Source organism: Acanthopagrus latus, chromosome 8, assembly GCF_904848185.1.
Source record: "Acanthopagrus latus isolate v.2019 chromosome 8, fAcaLat1.1, whole genome shotgun sequence".
Taxonomy (NCBI): Eukaryota; Metazoa; Chordata; class Actinopteri; order Spariformes; family Sparidae; genus Acanthopagrus; species Acanthopagrus latus.
Window position 1 is genome coordinate 26,159,928 of NC_051046.1, and position 16,447 is coordinate 26,176,374.

Genomic DNA, 16,447 nt, shown 5'->3' on the forward strand with positions numbered 1-16,447 from the left:
CCTGACTTTTAATCTAGCACCGCCAACGAGTCAAAAGCATTTGGTTTGTTTTAATTTGCTTATAACCAACTGTCTGCAAGGCCAACCACATTCCCATGGATACCACTTGTACTGTCGAAGAGACTTTCAGGCGTGTAAGCTTGCTAACATGCTAAACTAGGCTGAGGACCATGGTTAACATTACACCTGCTTCAACATCAGCATGTTAACATCTGCCACCGGTATTCAGCTCAAAATGGTGCCATGTTTAATGTAAGTCAATCCTTGCAGAGCCACTAGCTTGGTTGACTGACACAGCTGCCTGTGTAAACTCGTGCTGTGTGCCTAAAAGCCCCTGAAAATCATAGTTGATCCTAATCTACTCAGTCCTACATTAAAATAATGTAACTATCACTGTGATGTGAATGATTGATTCATTGATTCCATTTAAGTGAATGCCACCAACCTGTACGGTGTAGCCCCCAACAGTGGTGGCCCGCCGGGAACGCACCGTCCGAGAACCCTGTCGGCCGGCCACCAAGAACAGCTCAGCCAGCCGCTGCTCCATCAAGCTGGCAAAGCTCTGATAGTTGGCCTCCAGGGAGGAGCTGTCCACGTCCTGGATCACTGTGAGGAAAGACGAAAGAGGACAGAGAAGGGATTTAAGAGGCGTTCAGGCAGGCAAAGAGGGGTGAAAAGGGACACGGCCGAGGGGATGGAGGATGGTTTGGGAACGACAACATGAGGCAGGAGAAGAGAAGAGGGAGGCACCGAGGAAGCGGGTGAGAGGAGAGGATAAGTGAAGGGAAGCAGAGTGTGTAGGGGGAAGTAGGTGAGAAAAGGGAGATCATTTGAGGACAGTATTGATATTGAGGAGAAAGGGAAAGAGAAAACACACACAGGAGATGAGTGAGATATGGGAGAGGACGGGATGATCGTCCCTTTCATTTAAAAGCTGCTCATCCAGAAACTTCTATTACAGCTGCAGCGACACACACTGTGTGTCTCATCCAGAAATAAACACAAACACATATCAGTGCAGGCACACACACACACAACCACACAGGTGCTTGCATCAATCTTGTTGCTGAGTGCGTCTCTTACCAGAGGCTATAAATTAGATAGAGCCGTGGAAGGACTCCACACACACACACACACCCACACACACACACAAAACAGCATCCTTCACACGCAGCTGTGATGTGATGTGAAGTGATCTCTCCCTCTGCCCCAGTCAGGAAGCTGTGAATTATACATCAATAGGTTTTCCCAGGAACAGAGCGGCTAAAGACAGTCAGAGCACTGAGAGCGAGCAGGCGAGAGGAGGAAGGGGTAGGAGGGAAGAGGGGGAAGGAAAATGTACAGAGCCAATACTGTTCTGCTGAATCGGACAACAGCGTGCGCCGGGACATTTAACTAACTGCTGTTCTGTCTGATCAATGCGGCTCCTGATTACCGCTGATCTCCCAGCAGCACTTTTGTATGTGTGTGTGTTCGTAAGCGGGTGTTCGCGCATGTGAGCCTGCGCAAGAGCAATTTACCTGTTTTCACCCAGTAGTTCTTGGTTGCCATCGACGTGTTGAGATTATGGTATTCAAGGGCTGAAGAGAGAAAGAGAGAGAGAGGTAATATTACAGGCATTTGCAGCTTTTTGAAGGCCTAACTTAAGACTTGCGTAAGACCAGGACCAGACAAGTTTATAATGCATTTCCTAAACACATACTCCCTACTCTCCTCAGTTGAGCCCAATTTTCTAAAATAGTATTTAACTTATATAACATTTAATTGTATTCTTTATTAAAGAAAAAACATGCATTGAATGAATGTTTATCACATAACTGCAAAACATTTACTGAGAACTTCACAAAATCTGCTCACAACTAAAACAAGATTAACAGTTTTTGCTCATATGTTTACGCACTCTGATTTAAAACCGCGAACCACACTTGGGGTGCAAAGCTCAGTATTGGGTGTCAAAGTTCCTCATTTATTGGAAATAAGATAACATGTACTAGACACAAAGAAACCATGCAGTACTACTGTGTTAAAATAATACCTCGACCCAGGTTTTTTGGTGAATTAGGGCTGCCCCCTAAATGTCACTGCTTCAGAAAGCCACATAGTCAACTTCCTGTACCTTTATTAAAAAGCAGCGTCCCAATACTCAGAACAGCATGGGAAAAGCAGCACAGCAGCACCTTTTACAAACTGAGTCTTTTCTCAATTCCAACTACAGATCTAACCAGAAAGGAGACAAAAGTGCAGGAAGTGAATCAGAGGCCAGCATGACTTGTTTCTGCTCACTCTTACAATGCTCTCAGCTCCAAGGCTCAATGCAGCGAAGTTGGCTGAACGACTCATAGACTTCATGCTGGTACCGAACACTGTGACTGACTTAGCTGACAGTCTGTCAGCAACTAGGCTGGAGAGACACTCTGCAGTGCCAAATAATTTTATATCTGATACCCTAATTTCCTCCACAGTATATAAGGAAAGACAAAAGCAAATCAAAATCAAATAAAACCAAAATAAATAAGTGAACTGATAAAATAAAGTGTGAAAAAATAGAAGTGAATCAATTTGAAAAACACTTTGCCGGTTTGTTTCCCCTGTACCCTTAGACACACATACACACACACATACACACAAACATAGGCATGCGCACACAAGGTTAGTTTCTTAACTTAAGCTTATCTACATCATTTGTCCCCTTTTTGTTTTGTAGTAGTTGTTGTGTCTGTCTGACCTTGTTATTTCTTGTGACAAAACAAAAAGATCTAAACAGGAGGAGATCTGAAACACTGGCCCTTGGCACGGATGATAAAAATCAGATTAAATATTCCTTTTTAGCTCTTGTTATCAGCGTTGTTTTCCTCTATCCATCTACATTGGCTCTCTCCTTAACTTTCTGCCTGCATGTTTCTGTACCCTGCTCATTCTCTACCTGTTTACCTGTCAGTCTATTCATTTCCTGCAACGCCAGTTCCTTTCCATCCAGACAACTGTCTCCTTCTGTCTTTATCCAGCCATCATCACTCTCTCAGTCTGTCGACCTCTTTCTGTGTGCTATTCATCCGTCAACCTATCTATCCTTATTTCCCATCTGCCTGTTTCACCATCTGTCTTCACCTAACTCCTCCGAGCTGGCTGTCTGCCGAGAGTAGTGTTTAGCTCGAGTCAATGGCATTGCAGCAGTGGTAGCTGTTAATACCAGCGAGTGTTTCTGCTCTGCACCCTGCCTGCTGCTGCCTTCCTGATGCCTCTGGACGTGAGCAAATCTACATTCACTGAGCTTGTCTGCAACTTCAACAAGGACACATAAAAACTTAAGACAAACAGCACTGAAGTGTTAAGATTCAGATGCGTTCAGTGCCCTTTACAGAATCAGTTCAACGGGCCGACAAATCCAAAGGCTTCATTTGTCGTTAACACAGCAGCTGGAACATTTTGTTGCATAATTCCAAAAAAATAGAGAAGAGAAAAAGCTCCAGCTCTTGTCTGACAAAAAAAAAAGATGATAGATTTACATGATAAGGCTAATGTCATTCTATTTCTGTCCCACTCTCATCAAATCCAGAGAAAAGACTGAGATCAGCAATGAACCGTCGGTCCTCAGCACTGAATGACTTCCCATTTTTGCGGCACTCAGCCCCATGCTCATTTATTCTTATGGAGGATATCAATCTTCAAAAACAAGCTACAACAAAAATACAGCTTATTTTAAGAAAAAAGGCACCTATATGTCTTCCATCAGCTGGGCATTACACTTCTTTTTTTCTTTTTTTTTAACTGAGTTGAGAAGGAGTAAATACTGTGTCAGACTTTGGCAACACAGGAGTAGTGGAATCAGGATCATTACCTGTTAGTTTGTGTCTTTTCATATTTTTCATTTGTGGACATACTGCCAGCTGCTAACAGCTCCTTCTTCCATCAATGATGCAGGTAAACACTCACCTCTTGTAAGATTTCAGAGCGAGACATCTCCTTAAGCGAGGCTGTTTCAGGTTACAAAAACCACTCACTCTTCCCAGTGTTGTCAAACACTTAATCTCAGTTTTTGAGTGGCAAAAACAAGCACTTTTAGCTGATGTAACTTTGACAGTCAAAGTTACCCTAAAGCACTTTGCTGCAGCCACTGCAGCTGTGTCACAGCTGCCAGATTCCAAAACGTTTGGTATGTATGAATAATTTACATTTATGATTCATTTACACTCGTGAAAATGTGAACATGGGGCCCCGATTAAAAAATGCTGGAATACCCCATTAGTTCTTAAAATAAGAGAATATGATTCCTTTTAATCCCCCTTTTTGTAGTTGATAAATTTGTTATATTGTTGGATGGAAAGTGAGAAAGATCTGTACTGTTCGTCCTCCAAAGTGCAGATGGTGAATTAATCTCTAGATCACTTTGGTAGACGTGCTGTAGACATAGTGGGATCCGACCACATGGACTTGTTTGCATGTAAATAGATAGTGAAGGTCAATATTCAGGCTGCTTTGATCACATGAGAATCAATTATCCATTTGCGCTCTCACGTGTCTTTACCAGTACAAGTCTGGACTATTCAGTGTAATCACTGATGCGTCTGGGACTATTTACAGTCATTTTCTGGGCTATCGTTAATCCACTTGTTAATTTGCTCATTGTTTCATGATGAGTAAGAAACTGTGTGTTTTTAGGGAACAGACAGGGTTTCCTTGGTGACATTAAGTAGGTTTGGATGTGACCATGTGAAGTGTGATGTTTTAGCCCTATGGGTGTTGAGAGATACTAATCTAATCTCACCGGGCTAAAATTAGCTTATTTGGCGGGCATGGACAACAGATTGCCCATGGCATGATTCAGATGATAGGAGCTGTACAGCTGTTTGCCCTTTTAAAATCTCACAGATGGCATTAAAGGCTGGAGTGGAATACAAACACAGCTCAAGTGGCTCATCTTTGGAGTCTATGGACTTTTCATTGCTCATAAGCCATATGATGCAATAATAGTGAAGAATAAATACAGTAGGCCTATAACTACAATAGGTAATCCTAACAGCACAGTACCTTAACCTTTCTATATGTTGCCAATATAAAGTATTCAGGAGAACATTTTCTGTCTCCCAAAAATTACATTTATATTCACTTAATATGCATTACCATGCAACCTTGGTTACATTGTTATTCAGTATAAAAAGGGGAATTGTTTTTATTGAACATACCTGCAAAGTATTCACGATCACTGTATTTCTACTGTTATGTTTAGTCCGCTCAATGAAATCTGAGGCTCCTTCTACGCTTGAAGCCATAGTATAGTCTGACATCTTTCTTTACCGCCGCATGTAGAATAATCCTGAATTCCTCCTACGAGAAGCAGGTCAAACATACGCCAAGTCATGAATCATGCATTGCCCTGCAGTGGACTCAGTGGTTCTCACTGGGCAGTGTTGATGAGGGCACCATGCATATGGCTATGTAAGTGTGTTTCAGCCGAGCAACATACTGCTACAGAGAACAAGCAGGAACACAGTTATGCAATGGCTGTACCAGACTCTTTCTTAAGTCTAGTTCCGTGGTGAGAAGTCCAAACCAAGGCTCGCTGGGACAGGTTAAGTAATTTTCTGTCCCCTCTTCAGCTCAAAATATCTTTGTTCCTCTGGTGTCTATACTGTTATCTTTTACTGCTGGCAGCCCTCCATCCTACCTCCAACCTCTGTCTGCTAAGTCTTTCAAGACTGAAATAAAGCTCTGAATGCAAAAAACCTTTTTTAGGATTCAAGCTCAGCTCTGTACACTTGTTCCCTTCCAGCTTCTGAAAGCACATAAGACACACAGTTTGAATGTGGGCACAGTTTCTATACTTGTTAGTTGTTTTTTCAAGTGAACCTTCACAGCTTGAGGGCCTAAAATACATGGCACCCTCACATAAGCTTATTAGTGGCTAAAGATTTTTTGCTATAATATTATCTTGATAGAAGACATACATCAGCGAGTCCACGTCTGTAAGTGTGGTCCCTACCTTGGAGGTGTGAAAAAAATATAGGAAATGATGAAGAAGATTAGCTAATGTAAGTTAAAGAGATACTTAGATTCTATCTAAGATTTCTATGTCTAAAAAGGGTTAGGGTTAGGGTTAGGTATAACTGTATAACAAAAAATGAATGCAGATTGTAAAGGAAACAGCATCAATCTGGGTTGTATGTGAGAGTGAGCTAAAATAACAGCCATTAGGACAACATAATGTCAAGTAAGTAGAATGTCAACACCAATCCTGTGTTGAATTGTACTTCAGTGCACTTAAATGTCAGCTTGGATGAAACTCTTAAAATTGCAGCTGTACATAATGGGGTTTTTTTCCCTTCTTTTTTCATTATTTCATGGAAATGAGCTCTGGCTTAAAAGTCGGCGTGTTACTACAACATTAAGTTAAACAGCACAAACTGGGTATTTGTGTTACACATTGCTGTCAGAGCCACGTGCTTCTCCCACAGACAAATTGCTCATTTTCACTTGCAGCCCTCTGCAAATAATTACAAATGCATTACAATTGTCCAGCAGTGCCTCTGATACGATGGCTTGGGGGAAGATCAAGTGAATGAGTATTAAGCACCCTGACTGAACTCTTAATTTGTTGGCTAGACACCATTAATTCTGAGTTAAGCAATGCTAGCCAATCTTTATGCGTAGCCGTAAGAGGAAAGCAACTCATGGTAACTGTGACTGCTGAGAAATTAGAAGTGAGTGAAGGAGAAAATGCCCTCGAGCAGTGATGCCAACGCATGTTGCTGCTGGCTGCTCAAAAAATCCAGTGTAGTCGCCGGATGACCTCACTTACTCATTTGCATATTAATTATGTGACCTTTCATTGTGCGGAAAGCCTGTTTAGATTTATCATAGAATGACATTTTAGGAATACATGAATCAATTTTATTATTGTGGATGCTGAATAGGCCTACTGTGTCTGTAGGCCTGGGAAAACAAAACGAAAAGTATATGCATAGCTAGCTACCACAAAACATTTTTGAGAATGAAGAATATGTACAATGTTGAGATTTGGTGTCTTGGCTCTGACCTAGTTGCTCGCCACAGGATAACACTGAGTTCAGCTCTGCAGGTAGCTGGGAGTGACAATATAGTAGTGTAGTCGTGGGATAGTGACAGCATAGCTTTCAGGTGAGATAGCAAAAGAGTTTGGACAGCACTGGAAGCTGTAGTACATAGTTTGCCATGTTAATGTAAGAGCACATTCAAGCTGACTACCTGGACCAATCACAGGTTTAGCTTAACATTTATTGTCAATTTGTAAAGAGACAACTTTGCCTCAGAAAACTGGCTGCCCTTAAAGGATTGTAGGCTGCCGCTTTCATGGCTCAGGATTAAGAAACCTCCTCATTGAATGATAAACATCCTGACTACAAGACTTGTTCTTTATTTAGCTGCACATTCATACTACATGTTGGTCTGAGTAATTCTGTGTTTTTCTGTTTTTAAGGACAATAAGGACAATAGACTGTATTTGTGTTGGGTGACTTGATAAGGATTCCTGATGTCGGTTTCGCATCATTCAACTGATCGAGAGCTGTTGATATAAACATACAAAAGTACTAAGTAATATGCCAAGAAGTAAGGAAGAGGAAGACTGGAGGCTAGCAAATACAGATTCAAACATCGCAGGATTGAAAACGGTAAAAACTCTGGCTTGCAACTGTTCTATGAACAGCATCAAACATGTTTGTTAAACCTCTAGGAAAGAAACACTGAATGTAAAAATATTTCCAGTTAAATAACAAGAAACATCCACAGGGCACTTATAATAAAAATATTTTCTAAGTTGTCCAGACCAGCTTAAGATTGACTGCAGAGAAGGATAAAAGCAGCAGATTAACTAGAGAGCTGCGACCACACTCAAATATGTGTCATAACCAAAGCTGTCACTCATGACCTCAGGGCGCAATGTGGTTTTTTACTCACGTTCAGCAATGACCAGGGGAGGGTAGAACAGAAAGTATCCCACCAGCTCTGCGGTCAGCTGGTTGAGGAGGCCGCTGGAGATCGTCCCATTAAGAATTGCGTCCTGATTTTTCACCACATACACCAGAGAGACTGATGGAGTGCCCGGCTCCTGGGACACACTCTGGATCTGAGGATAATCGCAGAGATACATCATTTTAATATTTCATTTGAATCAAGTCAGTAACTGTGTGATCCAAAGGTGCAATGTTACAATACGTTTTAAATTCTTCATTCATAACAAATAAATACAGTCCCGCATACAGGCACAAAGGGCACATGTATTATTCAACCATAAATACGCAAATAACTCATGGTATCATACCAAATGTCTAAGATGCCCATTAAGAATGCATTACAGCACTTCAGACACAGTATGACACTTTGAATGAACAATGATTTTTCTTCATTCTACAATAAGACCTGAGTGGCACTCTGAAAATAATGTGACTGAGTAACTATAGTAAAGTGGATGATGATACAAGACACCAGGAAATCCCATCACATTCCTCCATGAGTGTTAATATTTCAGAGGATGAATTATGAATGGACCCTATATCAGCCTCTTCTCGCTGAGACCTACTTTATGATTATGATGGTGTGTGCATGTATATCCTGCAGTCATAAGAGTACCTTTACAACCAGAAAAAAGGGGAGAAATAAGCAGAGAACAAAAGGCAGAGAAACAACTGAAAGGGTTTAAACTGTTAACAGCACTGTAGAAGAATGAAGAAATAAACCATTAAAGGCCACTTAAGTCTCCCCTTCCTTGAAGTGTAAATTGTAATCAAACCTGTCTGACTTTTATGACCTTTCATTGAATAAGTTACAGAACCATTTTCTGTGTTTTATGTGTTAATTTGCAGTAAAGCACTTGCACAGTGGCGCAGTGTGTGCATTACGTAGCAACCTTGGAAAAAGCGTATGGTTGTAAGTGTCCAAAACATCACTTTGAGCATTATTTTTCACATTAGCCCGATTTGCACTGAAGATAGCCTGTAGTACCTCCACAGTGAGTCTGTTGTAGGTCTCCAGTACTTTGTCCTGAGCTTCTTCAAAGGCATTTTCCAGCCTCTGCTCCAACATCTGGACGAAACTGCAGGAGTAGATGTTATCTGTTGGGCCAACAAACCTCAACACTGAGGAGAAAACAAAGAACATTTTATTTAATTGATTATGATAGAACTTTTTTTTCCAGACAAAATTCATGACAATTACTCCCTACAAATGAGCATTTCATTTCTGTCATACTGCACATGTTCTGTGCAGTTTTATACTACAAATCTTAAAAGTGGTTTGCTAGTTCTTGATAAGTAGGATGGTTTACAATTCTTATAACTCTCTTTTGAACATATGAATTGTATTTGTTTAATGCTTCCCATACAGTAAGTTATTTCCATGAATAATACAGTGCTATTTTCCACAATATCCAAATGTTATTTCAAATTCTTACACTAACAAAACAAATTGGTGTCATCTGCATAAAAATACAAAATTACTTTCCATATGTCATTTATGTATCTCTTATATACAAGATAAACAATAATGGGCCCAACATTGAGCCTGGAGGAACACTTAATTGCAATGATTTTATTCTATTTCAAATTCATTTTATTTATTTATTTTTTGTATGTTAATACCCATTTTCCAGGTAGCTACTTAATCATGACTGTGCACGTCCTCTAATGCCATTTCTTTGCAGCAGTGACTTATGGTCAACAGTATCAAATTCTGTTGTTCAGATCAACTTCCATCGATGCCAGTGATGTAGTTCCCCAGGCTCTAAAACCAGATTGCTGTTCTCAATAAATATTAACATTATTTACAGTTTGAGCAGTTTAATACATGCATCTGCAGCAACAACAACTGTAAGCTGATGTCAGAACTACTAACTCAAGCACTAGAAAAGACATGAGGAAAGACAAATTGCTTAAAAACTCCCCAACAATCTACTTCAAGCTGTATCTGGGATGTGAGTCTGGGTCTGTGTTTTTGGTATTATTGAAAGTGGAGCTCTAGATAAAAGCTGTCTGTGTGACTGATTAACCTAAGCAGTGAGACAAAGAAAGAGGATTATTGCCACTATCTAGAATGAGAACAATGAAAATAGTAGTTTTCTGTCAGCGTCACGCAGCGCCGCACCGGGAATGAACAGGGTAAACAATATTGAGTCCATCAGCAGATTATAGAGGATTTTATTAATGTTGTTTCAGTCCTTTTACCGCAGTCAGCCTCCATTCTCTTCATGCTCTCTGTCTTTCTCGGTTCTTTTTAAAAACCTCTAAGAGGACTGGGACACGATAGGTGGAACAATATTCTGACCTAAATTCAGACATGGTGGTGCTTATGAGTGCCTGCTACATCTCTGAAAAAAGGCAAAGAAGACTCTGCATCTTTCACTGGTCTCATAGTCTGCAGATTGCAGGCACAAACAGCATTGACCCAGTTGGTAATCTTATGCAAATTGTGTGCTGGATGGTAAATTGGCATATACTGTGTATTATGGTTTATGAGCTGAACAAGCCAGAAATGGATTTTTGTTCTTGCCTCAAGTGCCTACTTCAAACACAGCTACACATTAACATGGGATGACTCTACTGCAGTAAACATCACACTACAAGCAATAAAATATGTAATTAGAAGACATAGAGGAGATATTAGTCATTTCTATTTGGTGATTAAAGAATGTATGTGTAGGATTTGAGAATGTTCCACGGTAACACCAACAACTGACAGTTTGCTGTTACATGTACATGTTTTCTTTACATGGATCTAAAACACAGTAAGCTGAACTGATTGGTCAACCAAACATTTAGAGCGTGCTCAAATCAGCCCAACAGCACACCTCTGTCATCACTAAAAATATTACTCTTGCCATTTCCATGGCAACATTGGAAGTGCCAGGGCCGGAGCAAAAACCAGTATAGTCATTGCAATACACAGGGTGTGATTTGTGAAAAAAAAAATTAAAAGGATGGGATGTTCTCGAAGAGTTTTTTACTCATTAAAATGAAACTTACCAAAGTGGGCCTCTGCAGATGTTGACCTATTGTTTGGCTAAATCTCGCAGCTGTTACAGTTACATTTATAGAATAATTATAAAATTAATAACAAGACTGTCACTGGTACTTGAACTGTCAGGGTAACTTAACCATTAGTGTGTTTTCAGGTATTAGGGAGCACTGCTGCATATGCGAAAATGTAGTATTATAAAGCCTTTTGTGGCTCAAGAGGAAGCTGCTGAATTTGATAAAATGTCTCAAGCTATGTTACTCAGTAGCTAAATTGCATAAAGGGGTAATGTAGATCAAGGTTTTAAAAAGCAGTCCACTGGTAGGCATGCCACTTCTACAACACTGTTGCACTTATTCATGACTGTCCTGACCACATCACTGTCGTGCCACAAGCGATGGCAAGTTTTATTTTGTGTAATATTGGTTAAAAAAACAACAGCACAGAATTGAACAGTGTACCAACAGTTCAAAAAAAAATTCTTAGTTGAGAAATGTAAAGGGTTTCATATCTGCACCTGTATCGTTTAAATGACAATATGTTAATTGCACAGATTTTTTTCTATCGTTGTTCACACTAGACTCAATGTTGATGTGCCTGTGCGTGTGTGTGTGTGTGTGTGTGTGTGTGTGTGCGCGCGCGCCTCTGTTGTGTGTGTGCGCATGAGCTCAAATGTGTTTTTGCAAAGAGGCTTAAGAGGCTGACTAAATGAATGGACCAATTTGCCTTTGCTCTGCAATCATGGGAGTTTGTATGGGATTTAGGGTATCAGAGAAGAGTAAAGGAGAACAGACATGTAATCAGAATTTTCTAATTTTGTCTCTGCTCTACTCTTCCCCTGTGTCTCCCTCCCTGTACTCTCACTGCATTTTCTATCTCTCTGCTCCCCCTTTACTCCCATTCCCCTCTCCTCCTCTCTGCACATCCCTAACCTCTGCTTATTCTTTATCCTTTGGCACCCCAACTCCAGAATGAACATTCTCAGACCATTTTTGCTTGATTCTCTCACATAAAGGTTGATCTATCTTATCTTATTTTTCATTGACTTTCATCACCTGTTTTCAGCTGCAGGTGAATGCTTGGAATGGGCACCCAGGTTGCCACGGGAACAAGAACTGCCTTGACCAACGGAGTGTGCTGCCTGATGTCTGACAGCAGCTTGTCAAAACCGTAAACATTCAGCGCCTCAACCACCAAGGAGGAAACATAGACAGCTTTGCCGCTGGTCACGTAGTAACCCAGCGACACATTGTTGGGGCTGCAGTCATCACGCTCCACCTGTGACAGAGAAGAGAGAAGAAACACATTCAAGTTGCAATCTTGTTTTTACTGCACTTACATCTGTATTTCAAGTGACACTGTGTAGATAGACTCTAAAAACATGGTGATGCTAGTATGTCTACATGATTTGTGTTTTTATTTCAAAGTACACACACGGCAAAGAAGAACCAGACAGACAGAATCAGGTAAACAAATCAGGTGTACCAGTTGAAACGGGCTCAGAAGCAACACCAAAGACAAGGTGTAAAGCACATTTTTCTAACACATGTTGGTTTGGAATACAAATGCACCCGACTAAGAATATTTATGATCCCAGTTTTTTCTAAGCTAAATCTGCCCCGGGGGAATATTTTAGTAGAAGCCTTCAACAGTCATAAATCTGACTAACTGTGTCCTGGAAAAAACACAAACAGACAACAATTGGTGGTGAGTCAAGGCTCATATTTCTAGAACTATATGCCGCCCACCTTCCTCTACCCTCCACCTTCAACCAGACTGAGCAGCTGTGGCTGTTGTTACTATGGCTCTTTCCTCTGTCCTCATCCCTCCTTTCCTCCTCTCTCCTTTGTAAGCTGGCTGCCCCGAGCTAGTCTTTCAATAAAAAAAAAAACACATCCCTCCAAATGAAACTGTATCTCATTACCTCTCTTCTCCTCTCCTCTGCCCTCCCCTCCTTATGCCTCCTCTCCTCTCATCTTTGAATCAACAAGAATTCAACAAAACTCAGCCTGTTTTTCAAACGAGACCTACCTGCGATCTTTACTTTGCTCAATTCCTGTAGCAAGCACTGACGATTCAGCCCCAGTTTATCAAGCAGCCCTTTCCTTTTTAATTATAATCAGCATCATTCTTCTATTCTGGTGGCTCACATTCGGGTTTAGGATTTAATCAGAAAACAAAAGGAAAACTTTTAATTTCATTTCATTTTCAATTTAAATGCAATGTGCAAGGAATTTTAACTCTTTGCTTTCCATGCTTTGGGTGCTGTGTTATTTGTAGAAGGGACTTGGGATTTTATGTCCTTCTAAAATAGTTGTACCAATCATAGCTAAAATAGTTATATCCATCATTTGTAATTGTACATCTTTTTATCACCTTAAACATTTATAAACATGCCTGGGAGTGTTTTAGGCATCTGTGTATGTATAAATAGTTAATGAATCTGTTACAGCACTATAATAAGCCAAAATAGAAATATCTTAGAATTATTCATTTATCTAAAAGCCTGTGTACCTTATTGTTTCTTTTTCAGACTGATAAATAGTAAGCAAGTATGTCTATATACCATATACAACAATTATACAAACAAATACATTGTTTTTCAATATTTGTTTGAGACTGTTCCAATATAAATTACAGACTTCCACTAAGAATATGTATCATAATGTATCAGCTTGTGCATGCAATGCACAGTAATTATCCACAATTTAAAACATAACGTAGTGTATTTACTATAATGTCTAATCACATAGTTCTGACAAGTCATCCATAGTTAATATTATATAAGCATTAATCAGTATAAACACAGCATACATTACAGATGTTACTATAGCACTGTGCATTTATCAGTGCATAAAGCTGCCTTGCTGAGTTGTCTGAATAACTTAGCTGAGTCATCCCCAGAAAAGGCCTTTTAACATGCTTCAGTTTTTTTCAGCTCCCAGGTTTTACTCCGCAAAGTTTTCCAGAGTACATCTGCCTCCAGTAACAGACCCCATTCTAAATATTTGTTAAGAATATATAAACGTTAAGTATATAAGTACACAGTTACACTCAGCAGAAAACAACAACTTTGTCATATGATTAGGCAATTTCCTAACTTCACACTCCTGACATTCATTAATAGTTACAGAAAGAGAAAGCATCAGTGGGTGGATGGACAATTATAGTTGATCAATGTTGGAATTATTCATACAAATAACAAATTTCAGGTTATCCTTATCATAGCTTATTCTTGATAGTAGTGTGTGTATTAAACATTTAATAAGTGATTAAGTGTGCAAAGTTTAAAGTTTGAATTCTGAATTGTACTGTATTAGCTTAGAAGAGTTTTGATGTAGAGAACTTATTGTTTTTAAGGCTAATGAAGATATGTCATCATCTATAACCACTTTATCCCTTTTTCAAGGGGTTGCAGGGGTTATTGCTGGAGCCAATCCCAGCTGTCTCTAGGCGCAGGCAGGGTACACCCTGGTCAGGTCGCCAGCTCATCCCAGGGCCCTCACTGATGGCAACGGCATATCAGGAGCAATCTGGGGTTCAGTATCTTGCTCAAGGACACTTCGACATGCAGCTCAATTAACCCCACTGAGCTACAGCCACCTCTAATTAAGATTTGATTATATGTATATAACTATACTGTGTTAACAAGCATATATCCACTGTTTATATACAATATGGATACTTCATATTAAGAAAACACACATACGTATGTTGTATATTTACTATTGTTTCATACCACTGCAAAAGCTGCAAGGTTTTTATTTCACTTTGTTTTACATACTTAAAAACCAGTGTTGTACCTAATGAAGCTAACCAGACCCTGTCCTTGCCCCCTGCTGTCACTACTTTCTCCCTGCCAACTTTTTCAAGCTGTAAAACTGTCAGATTTTGCAAGTAATTATGGTTAGCCACGTTGTTCAATGATGCAAAACATTAAATACTGCTGCATGCTAATTTCATGCTGTTTGACTACCCCTGTCTCTGATAAATACGATATTTGCCCGCTAACAATGCCTCAAAACACTGCCTATATATCATGGCTTTTTAAGCTCTGCCTGTTTTATACCTTGTTGGTGTTGCTGCTGTATCTCGATAGACTGATCCAGATCACCAAATAATAGCCTATGTTATCTGATGGAGAGGCTGGCAACAGAAGAGTGCATGTGTGTGTATGTGTGCGTGTGTGGCAGGGGGTAGATGAAAGTGGACTGGAGCTTAGAGACTCTTAGTCACTCTCTGTGCAGGCTCACAAACAACTGGATAAAAATAGAAAAAAGCAGGCAGATGAAGACAGAAGACAGACAGACAGTGAGATGAAGGGAGGCAGGTGGACAGACAGGAAGGCAGGCAGGCACAACACGCAGACCCACAGAAAGGAGAGACAGACAGGCTGGCAGAAAATCAATCGACTCGAACCGAGGGAGCAATCGAATAGGAGGAATGGTGAAGGAAGCAATATGAGAAATGTAAATATTGAGAAACACGAAGGACGAGGGTGAACATTTCAGAGGAAGAAGAGAAACAGAGAAGACAAAGAAGAAATACAAATAGCTCAGATGAAAAGGAACATAAGAGTGGTTGTACAAACAAAACAGAGACAAAAACATTTCAACTGCACTGCTATGATCCAAGCTAAAGAATTTATTCTGGACTTCTTTCCATTCGCAATGTTTTTGAGTGAGAGAGAGAATGCGTGCGTGCATGCATGTGTCTAACCTCTCTGAGAAAAGACTGCCAGACTATTCAACAGGTTATTTCTATTCACAATCAAACGCAGTCTGCATTAGTCACCTCTCTCAGTTTGTCAGTCCTTGTGAGGTGAATGAGCAGCATGGGAAAATGATGAATAATGTAATGAATGCTGTCAAATGATGACACACTCAAACACAGGATACCTGAAGGTATGAAGAGCGAACATTGTGGTATAATTAAAATGTAAAGTTCTGATTCTTTTATTTGCATTACAGAGAAAAGCACTTTTACTCAGTGTAATGAAGCAGAAAGACATTTGTGGTCATATTATTTACCCCAAAAGTTTAGAGACCTGTTTGAGATGAGTATATTGAATGCAAAGGTAAAAGTGGTATATCATATTCAAAAGCTCTGAAAACCATTTTACATCTGCAAATGTTCTTCTGGTGTGACAACTTTATACTTAGAACAAAATCATCTTGTGCAACCCTATTTACAAACCACTGGCTGTGACCTTTATTAACATGCCACTGACCCATATTTTTTTTTAGCCACGACATCTGTTTACTAGCCAGCGACCTTTATTTACATTCCACTTACAACTGAGACCGTACTACAAAGCAGGGTTTGTGCACAGCAAAGTAACTTCAAGGTTAACTCTTTGTTATCAGAGCTATGACAGTGGTTCACATCTTACCAGGGTAAATTGCTAAGGCAACTTTTGCTGCACATCTCACCTCCTCCAGAGAAGGTTAGGTTTTTAGAATAA

General features: G+C 40.0%; 1 protein-coding gene across 3 annotated transcripts in view; it reads right to left on the minus strand.

Annotated features, from left to right (window-relative positions):
• Positions 1 to 16,447, minus strand: part of kiaa1549la (KIAA1549-like a) — a 99,915-nt gene that overhangs the window by 41,714 nt on the left and 41,754 nt on the right. For all 3 annotated transcript variants that reach the window (XM_037108246.1, XM_037108247.1, XM_037108248.1), the window contains 5 exons: positions 12,039 to 12,261; positions 8,977 to 9,110; positions 7,933 to 8,101; positions 1,521 to 1,580; positions 446 to 606 (listed from right to left, as the gene is read on the minus strand). In XM_037108246.1, the coding sequence (XP_036964141.1) occupies positions 446 to 606; positions 1,521 to 1,580; positions 7,933 to 8,101; positions 8,977 to 9,110; positions 12,039 to 12,261 (747 nt within the window). The remainder of the gene's footprint in view (positions 1 to 445; positions 607 to 1,520; positions 1,581 to 7,932; positions 8,102 to 8,976; positions 9,111 to 12,038; positions 12,262 to 16,447) is intronic.